Below are 19,905 nucleotides of genomic sequence, written 5' to 3'. Positions count from 1 at the left end.
ATGGGAGAAACAGCTTGGAAAGTGAAGGCAGGCAGGTCCTCCGGGGTTTTTTGAGGTTACTGGCTGCTGGACACACCAGGGTTTTGCAGGAGCAGGTTCGAGGGGAGACAGGCCTGTAGGGCTGGGGCCAAGTCAGTGGGTGTCGTCCTCTTGTTAGCTCTGCACGGCTTCTCGTCCTTCTTCTTCTCTTCTTTTTCTTGTGGTTGCTGGATCTGAGGAAGGAAGGTTCAGGGTGCCCCAAAATACTAATTTTCAGGGGAGTTACAGGTAGGTAAAAGGCAGGAACAAATGGGTCTCTTCCCTGGGGTGGGTACACCCTCTATTCTGCCACCCTGCAGTGGGAGGGGGGCAGGAACCTGTTCCTTGGTGGCTGGACCCCACCCTCAAGATGGTGGGGACTTGCTTCACCTCGCTTCCCCCACCTGTGGGGTGGAGTTGGCATAGGTGGGCACACCTCCTTTCCTCGCTTGTTTTTCTCGCCAGTTCTCCTGCCCAAAGTTGGGGGTAGAACCAGTGGGGACCAGTTGAGGAAAGCAGCAAATGGTCTGGAGAGGCTCACAAAGGCAGCATGCCTTTGAAGCCTCCCCTTCGTGAACCCTGCCCATCCTGGGGGAGGAGGCTTGGCACCTTGTCCCAAGATGTGCATTGCTTCAGGGCCCCAAGAGCAGCAGGCTCTCGACCCAGAGGTTCAGAAACTTGTCTGTTGGTGGCAGCCTAAGCAGCCACTCAGTCAGGTCACTAGAAGTTGGTCGAGTTTCAGGGGGCATCTCTAAGATGCTCTCTGTTGTGCCATTTACATTAAATCCCACACTGGCATCAGTGTGGGTGTAATGTGCTGAGAAGTTTGATACCAAATTTCAGTGTGGCCATTATGGTGCTGTGGAGTTCGTAATGACAAACTCCCAGCACCATATACTCTTAATGGCAGGACTGCACTTACAGTGCCCATTAATGGACTTGGGCACTGTAGGGTTACAGGGCTCATGCACCTGTACCCTTACCACTGGCATAGGGCACTCAGCTACAGGGGTGACTGATGTATGCCTGGGCAGTGGTTTGTGGGCATTGCACACAGCGATGTGTGCCAGGTCGACTCTTCACTTTGTTCTGCACCAAGACACGCAGCCTGCAAAGGCAATATGCGAGTGTCAGGGTACAGGGCCTCTAAGGGTGTCACAATAAGTGCTGCAGCCCTTAAAGTTTTTCACTGGTCCTAGTGCCCTGGGTACCTGCGGTACCATTTACCAGGGGCTGACATGTGACCGGAGATGTCAATTGGGTTAGTTTTGAGGAAAGAACGCAGGCCCTGGGAACCTGATTGGCAGCGACCCAGGGCACACCAAGAAAAAGTGCATCAGTAGTCTGGCAAAAAGTGGGGGGGTTACTGCAACAGAAACCCACTTTCCTACAATAGTGCTCTTCATAAAGATCTGCTACGCTTTGGCCAAGAAGCAGCCCTCGGAGCGTTTGCATGTTCATTCCGCCAGAGCCAAATGTGCGACCATTGAGTTAGCTCGCGGAGTCCCTGTCCTGGACATCTAGCTGTGGACATCTAGCTGTGGATTCCTTACCTTTGAATTTCCCCAGGTGTCCGACTGGATCTGGAATATTTTTGTGAACAGTACCCCTGAGCGCTGGTAGGTAGCTCCGCTTCGTCTGCGTCGTCCGTGCCGGAAGTGCAGTCCGCGACACCTATATAGACCCCAGCGCAGCTCCTTTCTGTTCTTTCAGAAGAGCTACACTTCAGCCATTTCTTGACTGTTTTTTTTTAACATTTTGTCGAGTTTTTAGGTTTTCCTCCAGGTGTGGCAGGACATATTGTCCCGCAAGTCGTATGTTAAGCCCTGCTGAGGCTGTCAATGGCCGATGTCTGTTAGTGACCCGCATCTCGTCTGTCTGTGGTGTCATAAGCACGACAATGACACAAAGGCATGCTCTGATTGCTGGGCAATAAACCCAAAGTCTTCTAGGGAGTCCCTGAAGCTTATGTTGGCCGAGCATTCGACTCAGTGAAAATTGAGGTCCCGGTCAAGGGGAAGATCCCAGGATCAGTCGTAGAGCCTGAAGTCGTTATCATCCCAGTCCCACTCTAAGTCTTTGGGACATTCAAGTTAGAGGTAGAAGAAGAAGAGCAAGAGGTCGAAACAGTATTCGACTTCTCATCAGTCGGTTGAAGCGATGAAGGAGCATCAGCATCAAGGCCTGTTTTCTCGGAGCCTGCATCTGGGCTGACTCCGTGTCGCCTTTATTTTTCAGGAGCCGGAGCAATCCCAGCCCAACTAAATGAGTTTTATGAGGTCATGTGCCTCATATTTGGATGGACTGACCATGTCGACATGCCTTCGGGCCCTGTAGGGTCAGAGGGGACCCAATCTGATTCTGCGCTGGCGGGTTTGCGCTGGTGAGCCTTCAGGGATTCAATCCTGGATCTGGACCGGTGCCGTCATACTATCTCGACCTTTCCCGGCGCTGGTCCCAATGCTGATGCTCCTTGTGCTACTAGTGCCATCCCCATTGTGATCTTTGACTGCAAGACAGATAGGACCTCAATTTAGTTCTCACTTTTTTGATGTCTGCTTGTTTCGGACTTCTCCACAACTATCCACTCAGGCTTCTCACGCTAAAAACAGCTTTTCTGGTTGCAATTACATCTGTGTCTGCTGGAAATCATGTAACTGCCAATCTAATATATTGACTTTTGTGCCTCAAGATAGATAAAGGGCAGTGCTCTGTTAAACCTTGCTAGGTTATACTATTTGTGCTTTACCTATCTGACATTGAGAGCATGCTCAGCTTACGTGCACTGCTTGGAATTACCATAGTGTCCGTTGTATAGAAAACAATGGCCATTCAGCAATCTTCTGAATGTAAGGGTCTCTCCTTCTAAGTGATGTGAACTAGTAGCTAAGTTACATGAAGACCTTACTTGTAAACATCACTGTTCCTCTTATCCATTTTGTGTGATACTTTCAAATTCATTATCCTCCAGTGCCTTAGTTCTTAGACATACCAAAAATGTAGAAAGACTAAGTGATGATTAAATTCACAGTTTTTTGTACTATAAGCACTCTTTTGAAGATCCCTCATAAGGTTGAGGTGCCTCCACCAAATTCACTGGCCACCTATTTGGGGCCTTAGTAATGTATACAGGTCCAAAACACAATAATTGGGGTTCTGTCACTGTTTAATGTTGATGCAATTCTGCACATCCATTTCTTAACACCTTGCATTCAATTGCAGATTTTCTTGGCCGAAGTAAATCAAAGTTCTGAATCAGTTTTTCTAGAGGGGAAACAAAGTTTAAACAAATTTCGGTCTTGGGATCGAGGCATTTGGCACTCCACATGTTAAAGTTCTTATTTAGAGCAGTAGGAGTCCATGTAAACAGTTGTTGAATGTGGTGTGTTAGAAATGACTACAACTAAGCCAAGGCATTTTCTCTAATTCCCAAGGCTTTTAATCTAGTTAATAATGTAGGACAAGAAATTTTGTTACATGCAGCACTGGGACCCTTGTCCAGCTAAATCCTTTTATGTCAACCAACACAGTTACATGGGCAGTCTCAGTACAGTGTTGAGTCCTAAACCCAACCTGAGCTTTATGCAGTAACTTATTGTTTTCAATGTATTTTACTAATGTGCTGTTAATTGCCCTTTCAATCATTGTAGCTGGGAATGGTAGACATGGGAATGGCCTGTAAATAGAGATGAGTTCCGAGCCAGCATTTGGTATCTGGAGAATTTGAGCTTCTTTCCATGATTGAGGACAGGTGGCTGTGGCAATTGCTTAATTACATAGATAGATTACATAGATAGGTTAAAACTGGTGCCAAAAAGTCCACTCCCATATGGAGGTAAGTAGGGGGCAAGGATCTAATGGAGACCCGGACTTAGTTGGCATAATGATGGTGCGTGTGTTGCTGTTTACTAATATAGTAGCTTGAAAATCCCTCCGTGGGAGTCGCATCTTTTTCCCTTTGTTAACTCCTGGTGAAGTTAATACAGATTTTGCCTATCTTTTCTTGAACGAAAGATGAAAAAGGTTCAAATAAAGATTCTGAACTAGCAGGCACAGCATCTGCAAAGTTTTGGAAACACATACGGTTAACACATAAGGTTAAAAGCTTCCCTGTCCAAGTTTGCTGTTAGAGTACTTGCTGCAAAATAATGGTTTTCATTAATAGACCTAATTAAAAAAAATATCTTTTTAGCTAAAGTTTATGCATAACTTGGTCATTCGTTAAACCTGTTTTTCTCCAGGCTCTCTCTAGTGTTTTTTACAGCATCTCTTAGATATGGCTAAGCCTACCACTATTCATGTCACCCGTAGTTCGTTCTAGTTTCTACTTGTGGCTGGTGAGTTTAAAAGTGGTGGGGTGAGTGAAGCAGACTAGCCTGGGACTATGCTCCTTGGGGGAAAAGGTATTAAAATAGCGTCAACTTATGCATTGTATATCACTATATACCACCTTAGCAGAACATTAGGTTCAAATAATTACGATATCAAGTTTGGTCTGGTGTTAGCCAAGACCTTTTGATTTTTGTAAAATTATATATAAAATACGTATAGGTCCTTTCAACCAATCCTCTTCATCCGCTAGTCTATTATGTTGTCATTCCCATTTTCTCCCATCCACTACAGCATATAGCATACATCATGGGTCAGCCTAATTCACATCAAAAAGTAATTCACTACGATGAACTGTTATGGCAAAATGTGCTTTGTAAAGCCCCAAAAATATTTTTGCTTTTAGATACTGTTTAATTTTGTATTGGCAAGGCCCGGTAGCTCCTGAAAAATGTCCAACGTTTTACAAAAATAATGACAAAGCAAGCATAGACAAAGAAAAAAGGCTGGCAGCCACTGCCAGAGTATTGGCCTTGCAAGTGATTGTTCAAAATGTATATAGTATCATCCTCACTTCTGCCTTCCAGTTACTTTATTTTTCTATGTAGATTCTAAGTCCCATAGGCTGGGACATGATGGAAGAATTAATAAATCACAGAAACCTCCAAGTATCTTTTTTAGACTGCAGAGCAATCCCTTAAACTCAGACATCAGAGCCACTGCTTAGATTAAAGACCTGAGAGGTTCTGTAACCATACATATCTTTTAGGTTACAGTCGTCATAGAGGCCGTGGCCTCAGGCACCAATAGTTTCAATAATGTCATCAATACCAATCAATATGGTGGTAAGTTAACTTGTTGAGTCATGAAATGGAGTGCCCTCCAACAACTAGAAAATAATACTAGCAACAAGTGTCCCAAAGTTATGTATTATTTCTCTAATGTGATCCTTTCATATACTTTATGGAAAGGCTCCCACTTCCCCTCATACATCTCCTTGTTTTCTAAAAGTGCACTATTTCCGATGGGCACTTCTAACCACAGGTTTCTCGCCTTTAGTACATCCTCTGGTTTCAGGCTGAAACTGGAGAATCTTGCAGTGGTGCTCCTGTATACTGATAGGTAAAGCTCTGAGCCTCGATGGTGACTCTGTATCACTCAGGAAGTGAAGAAGCAGGGTCTCATATAAGACCACCTCTGCACTCATATCAATTCCTTAATGTCCAATCCCTTCAGCTCTGATCGGCAGCTCCTCTTGCAACTCTGTCTGACTTCTGACCACTTTATATTTACCTCAGGCAATATGCCTTGGATTTTGTCTCCCCAGAAATTGACCGGATTCAAGCTGTGCTACAACTACAGGAAATTGATGTCGTTTATGGACATGTGCCTATCGGACTTTGGTGCTTGTGCTCCAGTTGTGAATTGAGGTTGTGTAATAAATTTGCCTTTATGCCCCAGAAAGCAATCCAGGAACTGGATCGGCACTCTACTTCTGAGAACATAAGAAGAGGTCAGCGGTGAAACATCAGCCCTGCTCCAAGTCTCTGGCCAGTTTTGATACCATTCAAGAAACCGGGCCTGCAGAAAGAATCATTCCAGCTCAAAAGACTTTTTGTAAATCAGAGTTAAAGAAGCGACTCCCAGTAACTTTCCTAAAGAAAACTCCAGAGCCCAGTAGTTTTCACAGTGCACGTTCTGAACAGATCTAACCAGGGCATGCCCCACTGATCGAAGATGTCCCTTGCAACATCAAGATGGTGATGCACACCATAATCTCAAATCCAATGCCTGTGCAGCTCAACTGCTCTGGCATTCTACGATCCGGCCGGATGGTTGGCTACCAGAACAAGCATTGGAAATGCAATAGGTCTCGCAATAACGCGAGTCTGAACTATTAGCATTGTAAATGATAATGCCCTTTATTTTTGCGTTCTGGTTTTTGGAACATAAATAAAAGGCTTTGATTTTATAAAAAAAAATAAAAGGCTTTGTCATTTACAAGGCCTATAGCTTAAATTTGCGTTAAAACGAGACCTATTGCATTGCAATGGTGGTGGTGCTGCTGAGTTTTCTCTGAATCTGCACTCTGAATCTGCACTCTGAATCTGCACTCTGAATCTGCACTCTGAATCTGCACTCTGAATCTGCACTCTGAATCTGCACTCTGAATCTGCACTCTGAATCTGCACTCTGAATCTGCACCCACAATCTGCACCCACAATCTGCACTCTGAATCTGCACTCTGAATCTGCACTCTGAATCTGCACTCTGAATCTGCACTCTGAATCTGCACCCACAATCTGCACCCACAATCTGCACCCACAATCTGCACTCTGAATCTGCACTCTGAATCTGCACTCTGAATCTGCACTCTGAATCTGCACTCTGAATCTGCACTCTGAATCTGCACTCTGAATCTGCACTCTGAATCTGCACCCACAATCTGCACTCTGAATCTGCACCCACAATCTGCACTCTGAATCTGCACCCACAATCTGCACTCTGAATCTGCACCCACAATCTGCACCCACAATCTGCACCCACAATCTGCACCCACAATCTGCACCCACAATCTGCACCCACAATCTGCACCCTGAATCTGCACCCTGAATCTGCACTCTGAATCTGCACCCACAATCTGCACCCACAATCTGCACTCTGAATCTGCACCCACAATCTGCACCCACAATCTGCCCCCACAATCTGCCCCCACAATCTGCCCCCACAATCTGCACCCTGAATCTGCACCCTGAATCTGCACCCTGAATCTGCACCCTGAATCTGCACCCTGAATCTGCACCCACAATCTGCACCCACAATCTGCACCCACAATCTGCACCCACAATCTGCACCCACAATCTGCACCCACAATGTGTGAGTGGCGTTGCGTGTGTTAGTGGCGTTGCGTGTGTGAGTGGCGTTGCGTGGGTGAGTGGGGTTGCGTGTGTGAGTGGCGTTGCGTGTGTGAGTGGCGTTGCGTGTGTGAGTGGCGTTGCGTGTGTGAGTGGCGTTGCGTGTGTGAGTGGCGTTGCGTGTGTGAGTGGCGTTGCGTGTGTGAGTGGCGTTGCGTGTGTGAGTGGCGTTGCATGTGTGAGTGGCGTTGCGTGTGTGAGTGGCGTTGCGTGTGTGAGTGAAGGTTGCGTGTGTGAGTGGCGTTGCGTGTGTGAGTGGCGTTGCGTGGGTGAGTGGCGTGGCGTGTGTGAGTGGCGTTGCTTGGGTGAGTGTGGTGTTGCGTGGATGATAGTGGGCTTGCGTGGGTGTGAGTGGCGTTGCGTGTCTGTAAGTGTTGCTGTGTGGGTGAAAGTGGCACAGAGCCTTTGATGTGGCCTGGCGCAGGAGAAATGCTGCTGCTGCTAATTAAATACAAGAGTGGCCGGGAAGCGGCCGGGAAACACAAGTACGGCCGGCCACATAATTAGGGGAGGAGAAGCCGCACAGCACACGCTGGGAGAAGCCCTTTGATGTGCTGTGCGGCCGCGATGCGCGCTCTGTGCTGGGGGAGGGGGGAGGGCCATTAGCCTGAACTTGCGGCAAGATCAAACGAAGGGTGGGAGGGACATTGAGGAACAGATGGCCATGAAAGTGTATGGGCCAAAAGCGCGTGCCTGTGGCCACGTGCACTCGAAGAAAACGCCACGAAAAAAAGCGGTGGTTTCACAATCCGTTCGAGCACTTGAATTCTCGCCATTTCCCATTCCTTCGGAATGGTAAAGGCGAGACCTAAAAATGTTCTGCTAGTTCCACCATTTCCTTAGTTGTAGGGCCTTTGGCACAGGATCCAGGACCTTATTGTGCTCTGCTTGATGCAGTACCGCATGCAGTCATGTTGTTCTTGAGGATCTGCATTAGCCTCCCCTTGATGGATAGCAGGAAGGACTTGAGGTACAGATAGATAGCCCGAAGCTCCAGAAGACTTATATGGCGCTGGCTCTCCGCCCGAAAGCTGAGGTCTCTGTTTTTCACCTTCCCCACGCCCCCAAATCTCCCGCCACCACCACACACCAACAACCCAGCAGTAACACTTATGTCACTACAGTGAAGTTTGAGTGGGAAGGAAGAGTGGTCTGCCACTGCTTGGGTTGGTATTTGCCTGCCACCACGGAAGATCCTGAGCCATCTCTTGCAGTTTTTGAATTGAGTCAGATACGTGGCCCTGATTCTGGGCCCAATGAAACTGACTACAAGGCCTGCATATGCATTTTGACGTATGGGGCTAGGAGGATGCACAAGTCTTGAAGAACACCTGAGTGTCTTAGGTGAGTACAAAGGGAAACACTGTAATTTGGAAGTTTTCCAACACCACCATGAAGTCCCACCATGTTGGACTACAGAAGAAGTATTTGAAAATGCATGTTCTGGATGTCAAGGAACACCATCCAGCGTGCTGGGTCCCTGACAGAATCTGAGACAGGGTAAGCAATTTGAATTTTGCTTTCTTCAGAAAGGCAGGCATTCTGTTTCTGGAGGTCCAGTACAGACCTGAGGTCGCAGTCCTTCTTTGGTATGTGGAAGTAGCACGAATGGTGCAGAAAATTGTCATTATTTGTACCTTATCAGGAATGCTGTGTTCGGTTTCAGCACTACGGTTATCAGTAACTTGCACCAAAAAATATATTTTGGAGTTAGATGGCTGTGACTTGTGGGACCTATTGTTGGAGATGTGCTACTTCTAGACAGTTCTAATATTTGTAGAAAACATGTAGCTATTTGGCGAGTTCACAAGACAGACCTTTTTTGCTGACATTTTTGGCAACAGAAACACTGCTTATCCTAGGCAGCTGTGTGTTTGGGGAGGACCTTGTGATAGAGGGACGACAGACTTGAACATTGAGGGGCGTATGAAAAACACTGCATGTGCTGGACTTTAGACAGTATGATCTGCGTCAAACACAGTGTAGAAACTTAGGGCAGTCTTGCTCTTCAACATAGACAGGGTGACAAGGCATGTCAGAGAAATTGAACCAGCCTCCTTCCCTCAGACCCGCCCTTCCCCTGCTATTAATCCCTGCAGCATCCCAGTTGTGTGCTGCAGGGACACAGACTGATGTAAGCCACCCCTTCCTCGAGAGAGTACTTGCAGAGAGGTGGTCTTGGACCGAAACTTTGGAAACAGGGCAACACACATTACGTGGCCATGTTTGCAGACCTTTCCAGCTTTTTACTGGAGTTTGTTCCTATTTTTGAGCTGTTTTACTTTAAAATGGTGTAATTTATTTATTTTATCCGACCCCAAAACAAATCATTTCAGTTGCAAATTAAATTTATTTTTCTGTATTCGAGGTTGCAGCTGTCAAACATCTGGGAGGGAGGGAGGGAGGGAGGAAGAGCTAGAGAGACCCCATGTCCCATGCAGGAAACTGAGTGGTGGTGTTTGGCGCATTGAGGCAGCCATAACCTTGTAGTGCAGCAGAGAAAAGGCACTTTTAGATGCATAGGAAAAGAACTCCAACTAAAAATGTGAGCAGAAAGGGGCACATGCTAATATGTAAAGTTGCCTGTGTTTTGCTGCTAACTCGTAGATGTTGGGTTTCACGGCTTTCATGAGGTAGGGGTACTTAAACCCTGTCTCGCCTGGTCGACTTCTTTGAAACTGTTTATCTCTGCGTGGGGAGTTTTCCACTCTTATCTTGCCTATAAAATTGCCCGTATCCGAAAATACCAGAACAGAGACATCTACCTTTCCTGATACGGAAAGGTACATTTCAATATGTTTACATTTCAAATGTCTTCCAGGCTGCGATTCAGACACAGCCTTTGTGTAGGGATCCCCTTCACAGCAGGACTGCCTCCAGCCTGGAGCGCCTACAACAGAGGCACCTAGAGGATAATGTAGACAAATGCTGGGCCTCTCCTAAACCTGAAGCTCCACCCCTACTCACCTATAGCATCTACAAAAAAGGCATAGCTCAGGAAGTCTAATAAGAAGCCATTTCTAACAAAAGTGTTCATTGAATTTGTAAATGGATCCCTTTCACCATCCCCTAACTCACACTAGTGTTTGCCTCCCCTACCCTCTAGCCACTGGAATGCATGTAATACACTTCCACTGCCTAGGAAGCTGTCCTCATCTTTCATGTGGCGCCAATGCAAAATAGTCATTTAAATGTATCCCACGCTGTTGTATAATTAATACTCCGAGCCAAATCTGAGGATGAACATCAGAATCTTCTTCAATGTGTACAAGATTTCCCATGTATTTTCTCGAGATATGCGTCCAGCTGTTATTTTTCACTTTCAACCCATGAACTGATCAGTGGTGCCTGGCTTAAAGCGCTTCAATGCCTCATCATCCCCTAATGTGGTGTCGAAGCGATTTAAGCCGGGCACCATGCTTCTCAGTAACTGTCCAAAAAGGATAGTTTTTGGAATTTAAGGAATGTAATGAATATTTTTGGGACAACATGCAGGTTGAGGATGCAAGAATATAGATAAAAACATTATTTAATTTAGAAGATTGTGCTTTAATGGGATTTTTTTAATAGGTACTATAATAAGGTAAACGATCTCTCTGCTGCTAGGCTACTGTCAGACCATCAACACAGCTAACACAGTTGATCAGTTCATGGGTTGAGAGTGAAAAATAACAGCTGGCCGCATATCTCGAGAAAATACATGGGAAATCATGAACACGTTGAATAACATTCTGGTGTATATATATATATATATATATATATATATATATATATATATATATATATATATATATATATATATATATATATATATATATATATATATATATATATATATATATATATATATATATATATATATATATATATATATATATATATATATATATATATATATATATGCAGAAGCAAGATTTCAGTATCAAGAAGACGCCGCACACCACTTTGTTTACGCTGTTTGTTTTATTTCTTATAGGTCTCCCACCTACGCGTTTCGGACTGCCAAGAGTCCCTGTTCACGATTGTCATCTTATGGCTATCAGAGCCTCTTATTTACCCCTTTCTACTTTTGCTTAATTTATTTTATTTCAGTTTTAGTACAGAAAGCTCAAACAGTTTAACAAAGCAATATATGCCTCAGTCATTATATATTACCACTACTCTTAAACTCCATTTTACTGTTTGTCCCTTCTGCACTTAAGAGGCGATACATTTCTAACTGTGCATTATCAACCAAAAATCTTTCCTACTCTTTTCACTCTCATTGTTATAATTATTATATTTCAGAGAATGAGCTATGGGTCAATGGGGAGAAATACAATGGCGTAACCTTTAGCAGTATCTTAGCAACTATTTCATTTTTTAATTTTGCTGTTCAAAGGTTTCTCTTGGTGGTAGTCATTTAAAAAATATATATACATTTTCTCTTTGGGTTATACACCAAAAAAAACTATCAGCAGGTTGGTCTGCAAACGTTTAACATATTGGGTGACTACCCTTATTGAAACATCTCAGAATAAAGAGCATCATTAGGAATATGCATGGAAGACAGCAGTCAAGTATCCTGCTCATGCTGACAGCGCAGTTTGAATAGGAATTCCAGGTGTGCATGCATGTGGTCCACCTAACAGGGGCTGAGTGTAAATCTTTGGTGTGAAGGAGATCAGTTGGGGAGTAATAGTAGGCGGATCCTTGTGGAAGAGGAGCACCAGGGTATATTCAGGAGAGTGGCTGCTGCAGAGGTAGCATGGGCACAGGAGGGTGAGGTACCAGGTATGAGCGTGGTCATTGTCATGAAGGGGTGGGGCTGGAACAAAGGAGGGGAGGGGGAAGGGGTCCAGGGAGGCAAGAGTGTGAATCAAGGTGCAAATTCTGACAGTGAGGGCGTTCAAATTGTGACGTGGGAAGTGTGAGCCAGTACTCCTCATGTGGGAAGGTCGTCATTACCAACCATCTGTAAAAGTGAGTAAGAAGTTTGTCCCTTTCGGGAGAGACGGGGCGCTTACATAGGTGTCAGATCTCCTCATATCGCCTCACCCTGCCCCATTTTTGCATCGCTCCATGCCATGCTGTCACTGGAGAACCTGTCGTGGTCCTCCACTGGAGCATACGTGTCCTTTTGGCCAGTTAGAGCGCCATGACTGCAAAGCGCGAGCAACCCTTAAGTTGTTTGTTATTTTAAAGATGCCCAAATCGCATGCTTCCCATGTGTAGATGGCTGGAAGCTCTGTGCCCACTTGTAATGTGGCCTGTATTGATTACCAGTAACTTTGAAGGGTCGGACTGGACCATTGTATGTGGCCCAGGTCTGCATCTAGCGAGTGACAATGCAGGCAGCAGGGATGCGCTAATGGGAAGTAGCGATAAAGTTTGTAGAGGGTAAGGAAGCCCCAGTGACACACACAAAATTGTCTTGGTAGTCATATTATACTGAGCTAGATATGCCACGTGTTCTCTAATGTTCATATTTCTACTGTGTGATTTGGCTATTTGGAGAGGGGAGTCTATAACCAGTGGTTCAGCCACAATAGAATGTGGCCAAAATGTCCAAATAGCTGACTTTAGATCTTGTGTATATCCTTTGAAGGATCAGGTTCAACCTGCAGGTTTGGAGGTAGGTTCAAACTTTACGGTGTATATTATGAAAACTTTTCCAGCCCACTGAGCATTATTAAATTTGGAGAGAATAAATAAGTTGTGTGTGGGTGAGTGCATCCTCAGTTTAGGTGAATATTTCCTTATCGGGCCTGCTGGCAGGGTAAACAATGAAGTGCTTTAAATCGAGAGATTTAAAGATCATTCCTTTGTCCTCCAGGAGCTAGTGTATGTTCTTCATAGTGTGTGAGATCCTATCAAACGTTTGTTACCAAAAGGTTTCAGTGTTGTAACAGTCTTTAAAACGTTTGATTTCTTTTCAACTGGAATATTCACAGTGATAGATGAACCTTGGTTATTAAGCCCAGATTTTCTTATTCCAGGACAGAAATGGGATTTTTTAGTAAAGGATTAATACTTTTTCAGCATTGCAGAGGACGGCTGAATAAGAGGTAGATTTCCATCTAGTAAAAGATTTTACTTTATAATTCTGTAACGTTGGGCTAACTTTTATATCCACTGTCCATTCTGATGTAAATCAGAGTCTTGTCTCCACTTGTGTGGAATTGAGATAATGATTTTCAGTAATCCTTGCTAGGATGGCATGTTTGCATTAAAAATTGAGGGTTAATAGGGTGATGATTATTATAGCATCCTTCAAGTAACCCTTTCTTTAAGTTAATTGGTATACACTTTTCCTAATCGGTTGACCTTATTTAATGGTCATAGCTCCACTCAGCAAACTTTCTGAGATTTCTATCTCCTCTTACAAGCATGTTTGAAGGATTTCATGTTAAAACATAGATGGAGTACGACTGCTTCTTGGTTGTCCTATTCTAGGGAGAAGAGGAGGCTACTAAAAGTTGGCACTACTCCCTTGGTTCCCTAAGTGAGGTGAAGTAGCCATTCCAGCTAGTTGGATGAAAAGTGTTAAACCACTGACAGCGATTGATTGCATTTCCTAAATGTGAACTAAGTTATTAAAGTACCTTTGAAAATTGATATCTCCAGTTTCCGTTAATAGATTTTTGTCATTTTGGTGTGCATTTAAAGATAAAAATATCCTCTATTTGTATGAATTTGTGTCAGATTTGTATTGTGATATGTGTCTTATTGACTGTTTTAGTACTCCTAAATGCTTTACACTTTTTAATTTGATTAAGGCTGACTGCTCTGTACCAAAGCTACCCAGGAATGAGCTTTGGGCTTTATAAAAGAAATATAACTGGTCCTGATAAATATTGTGACAGTATTACATTGCGAGGACTCGCAACCACACCAAATAATAATTTCCCTACAGTGTCTATTTGGAAACTTGTTGGGTGCACCACATAATACAGTTCTCAGTGCACTGGACATATTCTATTGAGCGAATGGTTTAAAGTGACAAGCTCATTATTTTTCTTCTTTAGAATTCCTTCATGTAAAGGAATAAGTGAGGAAACGCAGAAGGTTCTGGATCGGTCGCTTCTTGATTGCACATTTCGACTACAAGGCAGAAACAACCGCACCTGGGTAGCTGAGCTGGTATTCGCCAACTGTCCACTCAGCAGCACAGCATCAAGAGAGCAAGGTCAGATATTGTATTTAAATTACAGAAGGTTCTTCATGTTTATTACAGGAAATTATGTTATATGCACATTTTGTATATGTATTTATTGATTATAATGTTCTCTTTGTCAGCACTAAATTGGCCATTATTCAAGGTAAAGATATCTTTATTTCACATTTGGTCATATGGCTGAGAATAATAAAATGGATTAGAATTTCTGGATTACACTCATTTTGTTTTAGAACATTTAAGCAGAATACAGTCCATGCTAGGGCAATGTTGGTGGGGTGGAGCAGAAGAGTTGTGAAATTTAGTGATAGGCCTTTGCCGCAAGACTGTTCAGACAGACGCTCTTTTGATGAATTTAATTTGTTGATTGTACGTTTTGTTTTTGGACGGTGCCTATACTTTTTAGGTCTCGCAGACCTGGCGTTGCAGCGCGCATGCGCTGCTCGCTCTGCGCGGCATATTGTAGTAGGGTATGTTTTAGAAATGGGGTGGAAGCCCAGCCCCTATTTTTCATTGGCTGGCGTCAACGTCTATGGTAAACGCTGGTCTCCAATTGAAAATGAGGCTTCTTAGTCCCTCCTTGTTACCGCCCTGTCTCCTGTTGGGACGGCCCATCAGGACTGGATCTTTTACTTGCGGCATTATACAGTCTCCTTCAATTACTCCGTGAACACTTTTTTTCCCTCATCCGCGCAGTGGCTACAGCTTGTTTATTTTGCCAGTCTGGTCCTGAATACGTCACTGCTGTCCTCTCGTGCGATGTTAGGTGTTTGCTACTTCTCTGTGCCCTGGCACTGTTAGAGGAGTTGTCTCATGCGTGCATGATCCTTCTCTTGCTGAAGTCTTGACCCGTTCTGCCAGCCCCCCCGGTGTTGTGTCTATGAGCGCCTTCACTACAACAGCTGCTGTCCCCCCCCCCCCCCTGTTTTGCCCACCGCTGGCTCTCCGCTGCTGCTGGACTCTGGGCGGACACAGAGAACGACCAACCAGAGGGAACAAGGGCTCCACGAACCGGCTGCTGAGGAGGCTCCCCCAGGGGAGGAGCCAGGACTCTTTCCCGACTTTTAGGGATGTGTAAGTGACATGGGAGGTCTGTGGATAGTCAGGAGCCCAGCTCAGCCCCTATGTCCTGCCCCCTCAGGCGTTCTCTCTGTTTCTTCTGCCCCTCCCGGACTGCAGCCCAAGCCCTCCCCCTTCTGCCTGTAACACAGATCAGAGTCTTGTCTCCACTTGTGTGGAATTGAGATAATGATTTTCAGTAATCCTTGCTAGGATGGCATGTTTGCATTAAAAATTGAGGGTTAATAGGGTGATGATTATTATAGCATCCTTCAAGTAACCCTTTCTTTAAGTTAATTAAAGTCTGCTACCCCCTCCCCTTCTGCTGCCGTCCAGCCCAGAGACTGTTCTCTACTCACTCTCAGCATGCTGACTGTCCCACCTGCCTGCACCCCCCATTGGCCCCTCCCAGCAGCCCTCGCTTAATCCTTCCCTAAGCACAGCCCTCCACCGGAAGACTTTTTACTCTCATAATAAAGAGGCTTCACTTTTATACACACAGCGGATCGACACTCGCTTCCCTCCGCCCCGTTCTCCTTCTCGTTCACTTTCTACCTCCCTCTCCCACTCTCCCATCCCACCCCGCCTTTGTACCCGCTTCCAAAATCCTTCCTCTCAACCCCCACCCTACCCACTACCCTCATTCGCTTTTCCTTTTTCCTCCATTCTCACTCTCTCTTTCCCTAACATCTTCCCCTTCTCTTTCTTCACGCAGAATCTCACCATTCACCTTATGGCGCTCCCCATTCCCTCGCTCAAAACCCACAACACTTTCTTCCCTGCTCTCCTATCACCTTTTGGGGTCTCTGCAGTTCATACCCTCCTATTTCTGTAACAACCTCCTTCTTTCTCCCCTAGCCCTGTAGGCACTGCCCTCCCCAGTTTCTGTAGTGGCACGCCCTCTCTTACCACTCTCAGAGCTCACCTTGCCGCTAACCCACTCCGTAATATCTCTGAAGACACTCCCTTCCTTCACCGCCTCTTTCTTACATCCCATCCCTACCCATTATGCTCTTTCTCAACCTTCGAAGACAGCCCCTCTTTTTATGCCTCTTTCTTAGCCTAGCTTGGTTTCTCTTTCCTCGACCACCCCACCACTCCCCCGTGTCAGATTCCCATACACACTCGCTGAAATGCACCAAATCCGTTCTCAGCACATTTCCCTGTCCCCGGAGATGCCCACTCTCCAGTGTCCCTCAGAGGGACCTGCGCAAACTTAGCATCATTCTCTTTGCAATATGTCTTGCATTTACGTGAGTTTTAGCTATTGGCATTGTAAATGACAATGACTTTTATTTATGTTTTGGTTTTTAAAATGTAAATAAAAGGCATTGTCATTTACCTATGATACCTATTGCATTGCAAATGCTTGTAATATATAGTGGACTGTCCTAAAGAGATGAGTCAGATGGGCCCCACTTTTTGCCCCCTTTTTAGCTACTGGAGCTACTGGATGCTGGTGTTTGACTGACGATACAAAAGGGGATGATGGACGGAGCGTTTGAGCAAATCAAACACTCACCCCCAGTCAACTGATCTGGGTTTAATCCATCACCATTCTTTAGCCCACTCAGCCACCCCATTTCAGACATGGCTATATGCAAATCAGTCTGACCCTGTGCCTCATGGGAACAGTGCAGCCCGAACTGCCAAGCCATGTCTTCCATGGACCGGAAACACGCATCCTGGGACCGGTTTCGGATTCATAATCCTCATCAGCCAGGCTATCTTGAATCCAGTGGCCAAGTGAGCAAGGGACTCACGTCTGAGCATACCCTGCCACACTTAGGGCGAACAAAGCGATACAAAAGGGGATGATGGACGGAGCGTTTGAGCAAATCAAACACTCACCCCCAGTCAACTGATCTGGGTTTAATCCATCACCATTCTTTAGCCCACTCAGCCACCCCATTTCAGACATGGCTATATGCAAATCAGTCTGACCCTGTGCCTCATGGGAACAGTGCAGCCCGAACTGCCAAGCCATGTCTTCCATGGACCGGAAACAAGCATCCTGGGACTGGTTTCGGATTCATAATCCTCATCAGCCAGGCTATCTTGAATCCAGTGGCCAAGTGAGCAAGGGACTCACGTCTGAGCATACCCTGCCACACTTAAGGCGAACAGAGCGATACAAAAGGGGATGATGGACGGAGCGTTTGAGCAAATCAAACACTCACCCCAGTCAACTGATCTGGGTTTAATCCATCACCATTCTTTAGCCCACTCAGCCACCCCATTTCAGACATGGCTATATGCAAATCAGTCTGACCCTGTGCCTCATGGGAACAGTGCAGCCCGAACTGCCAAGCCATGTCTTCCATGTACCGGAAACAAGCATCCTGGGACCGGTTTCGGATTCATAATCCTCATCAGCCAGGCTATCTTGAATCCAGTGGCCAAGTGAGCAAGGGACTCACGTCTGAGCATACCCTGCCACACTTAGGGCGAACAAAGCGATACAAAAGGGGATGATGGACGGAGCGTTTGAGCAAATCAAACACTCACCCCCAGTCAACTGATCTGGGTTTAATCCATCACCATTCTTTAGCCCACTCAGCCGCCCCATTTCAGACATGGCTATATGCAAATCAGTCTGACCCTGTGCCTCATGGGAACAGTGCAGCCCGAACTGCCAAGCCATCATCCCCTTTTGTATCGTTTTGTTCGCCCTAAGTGTGGCAGGGTATGCTCAGACGTGAGTCCCTTGCTCACTTGGCCACTGGATTCAAGATAGCCTGGCTGATGAGGATTATGAATCCGAAACCGGTCCCAGGATGCTTGTTTCCGGTCCATGGAAGACATGGCTTGGCAGTTCGGGCTGGACTGTTCCCATGAGGCACAGGGTCAGACTGATTTGCATATAGCCATGTCTGAAATGGGGTGGCTGAGTGGGCTAAAGAATGGTGATGGATTAAACCCAGATCAGTTGACTGGGGGTGAGTGTTTGATTTGCTCAAACGCTCCGTCCATCATCCCCTTTTGTATCGCTTTGTTCGCCCTAAGTGTGGCAGGGTATGCTCAGACGTGAGTCCCTTGCTCACTTGACCACTGGATTCAAGATAGCCTGGCTGATGAGGATTATGAATCCGAAACCGGTCCCAGGATGTTTGTTTCTGGTCCATGGAAGACATGGCTTGGCAGTTCGGGCTGGACTGTTCCCATGAGGCACAGGGTCAGACTGATTTGCATATAGCCATGTCTGAAATGGGGTGGCTGAGTGGGCTAAAGAATGGTGATGGATTAAACCCAGATCCGTTGACTGGGGGTGAGTGTTTGATTTGCTCAAACGCTCCGTCCATCATCCCCTTTTGTATCGCCGTGTTTGACTGACAGCACACTGAGCCCTGTTAACCAGACCTCTGTGCCAGTGCTCCTTCCTTAAAACAAAGTGATGTCTTGGAGCCAATTCTGCCGACCTGTCTGCTATTCCTGCCAGATTGTTCTTAAGTCATCTCATCCTGCAGCTGCTTCGCCTCCAAAAGTCTGGGAGGAGTACCTGCCTTAAACAAAAATCCAGGAACTCCTGTGGCGTAGTTTCCCTGCATTAATCTGGCACTCCAAAAGAACTGTGAGGACTCTGGACCACCGCAGACCTGACACCGGAAAGCACCACTGCACCTGTGCCTCCAGCCCGAGTTGGAGTGGTCTAACAGTGCCAGTGTGGTCCCCTCGACCCTCCAGAGACAAAGCCCACCTCGGGTTTGCCCACAGTGGACTCACCGACGATGCCTGCATCTTCTTTGTGCAGACCCTCTCTACCGCGAGTGTCTACGGTGACGAAGACCTGATGCTTTAGTACACCTCTGCACCCATCCGCCCTCTCACGAGGAGAAGAGGACCAAAGGTGTCCCCGCGCATCATAAGACCAGGGCCCCCTTTTTGGTTCCGCCTGACTGTTCTCCCAGTCCCAGCTTGTACCCTCTTTGCAACTGTACCGTTCCCCATTAAAGTGAATGGTACACTCGACACCATGACATACCTCTGCAGCCTGATGCCCCAAGAGACTCCCAAGGTGACCTGTTGGTGCACCCTTGGACCTTGCCCCATACGTGCCTTCTTAAGTCCAGGATAGTGGTCCTGTAAGGTGCCCAAATGCAGTACATGTTTTTTCCCGATAGGATAACATTGGGCTCCCAATGCTGAGAGACAACTCTGCACCTGCCGCCCAAGGTGACCTGTTGGTGCTGCTTTGGACCTTGCTCCATACTCATCATAAGTCCAGAAGATTGGTCCCATAAGTCGTTGTTAAATGCATGAATGCTGTACATGTTTTCCCCCATAGCGTAACATTACCACTTCCAAAAATTGCCCGGTCAGATTTTTAAAACTGTAAAAATTCATAGCTCGAAAAGTACTCAACTCATTCCAATGATCTTGGTATCTAAATTCATATAAAACCATGTGTTATTTGTACAAATTGGTGCA

General features: G+C 45.8%; 1 protein-coding gene across 2 annotated transcripts in view; it reads left to right on the top strand.

The window, feature by feature from the left end:
- Nucleotides 1-19,905, top strand: part of MED14 (mediator complex subunit 14) — a 941,548-nt gene that overhangs the window by 453,774 nt on the left and 467,869 nt on the right. For both annotated transcript variants that reach the window (XM_078658290.1, XM_078658289.1), the window contains exon 17: nt 14,270-14,430. In XM_078658290.1, the coding sequence (XP_078514416.1) occupies nt 14,270-14,430 (161 nt within the window). The remainder of the gene's footprint in view (nt 1-14,269; nt 14,431-19,905) is intronic.

The sequence above is a fragment of the Lissotriton helveticus genome, chromosome 8 (assembly GCF_964261635.1).
Source record: "Lissotriton helveticus chromosome 8, aLisHel1.1, whole genome shotgun sequence".
Lineage (NCBI taxonomy): Eukaryota > Metazoa > Chordata > Amphibia > Caudata > Salamandridae > Lissotriton > Lissotriton helveticus.
This window is presented reverse-complemented; position numbering and strand designations above follow the sequence as displayed.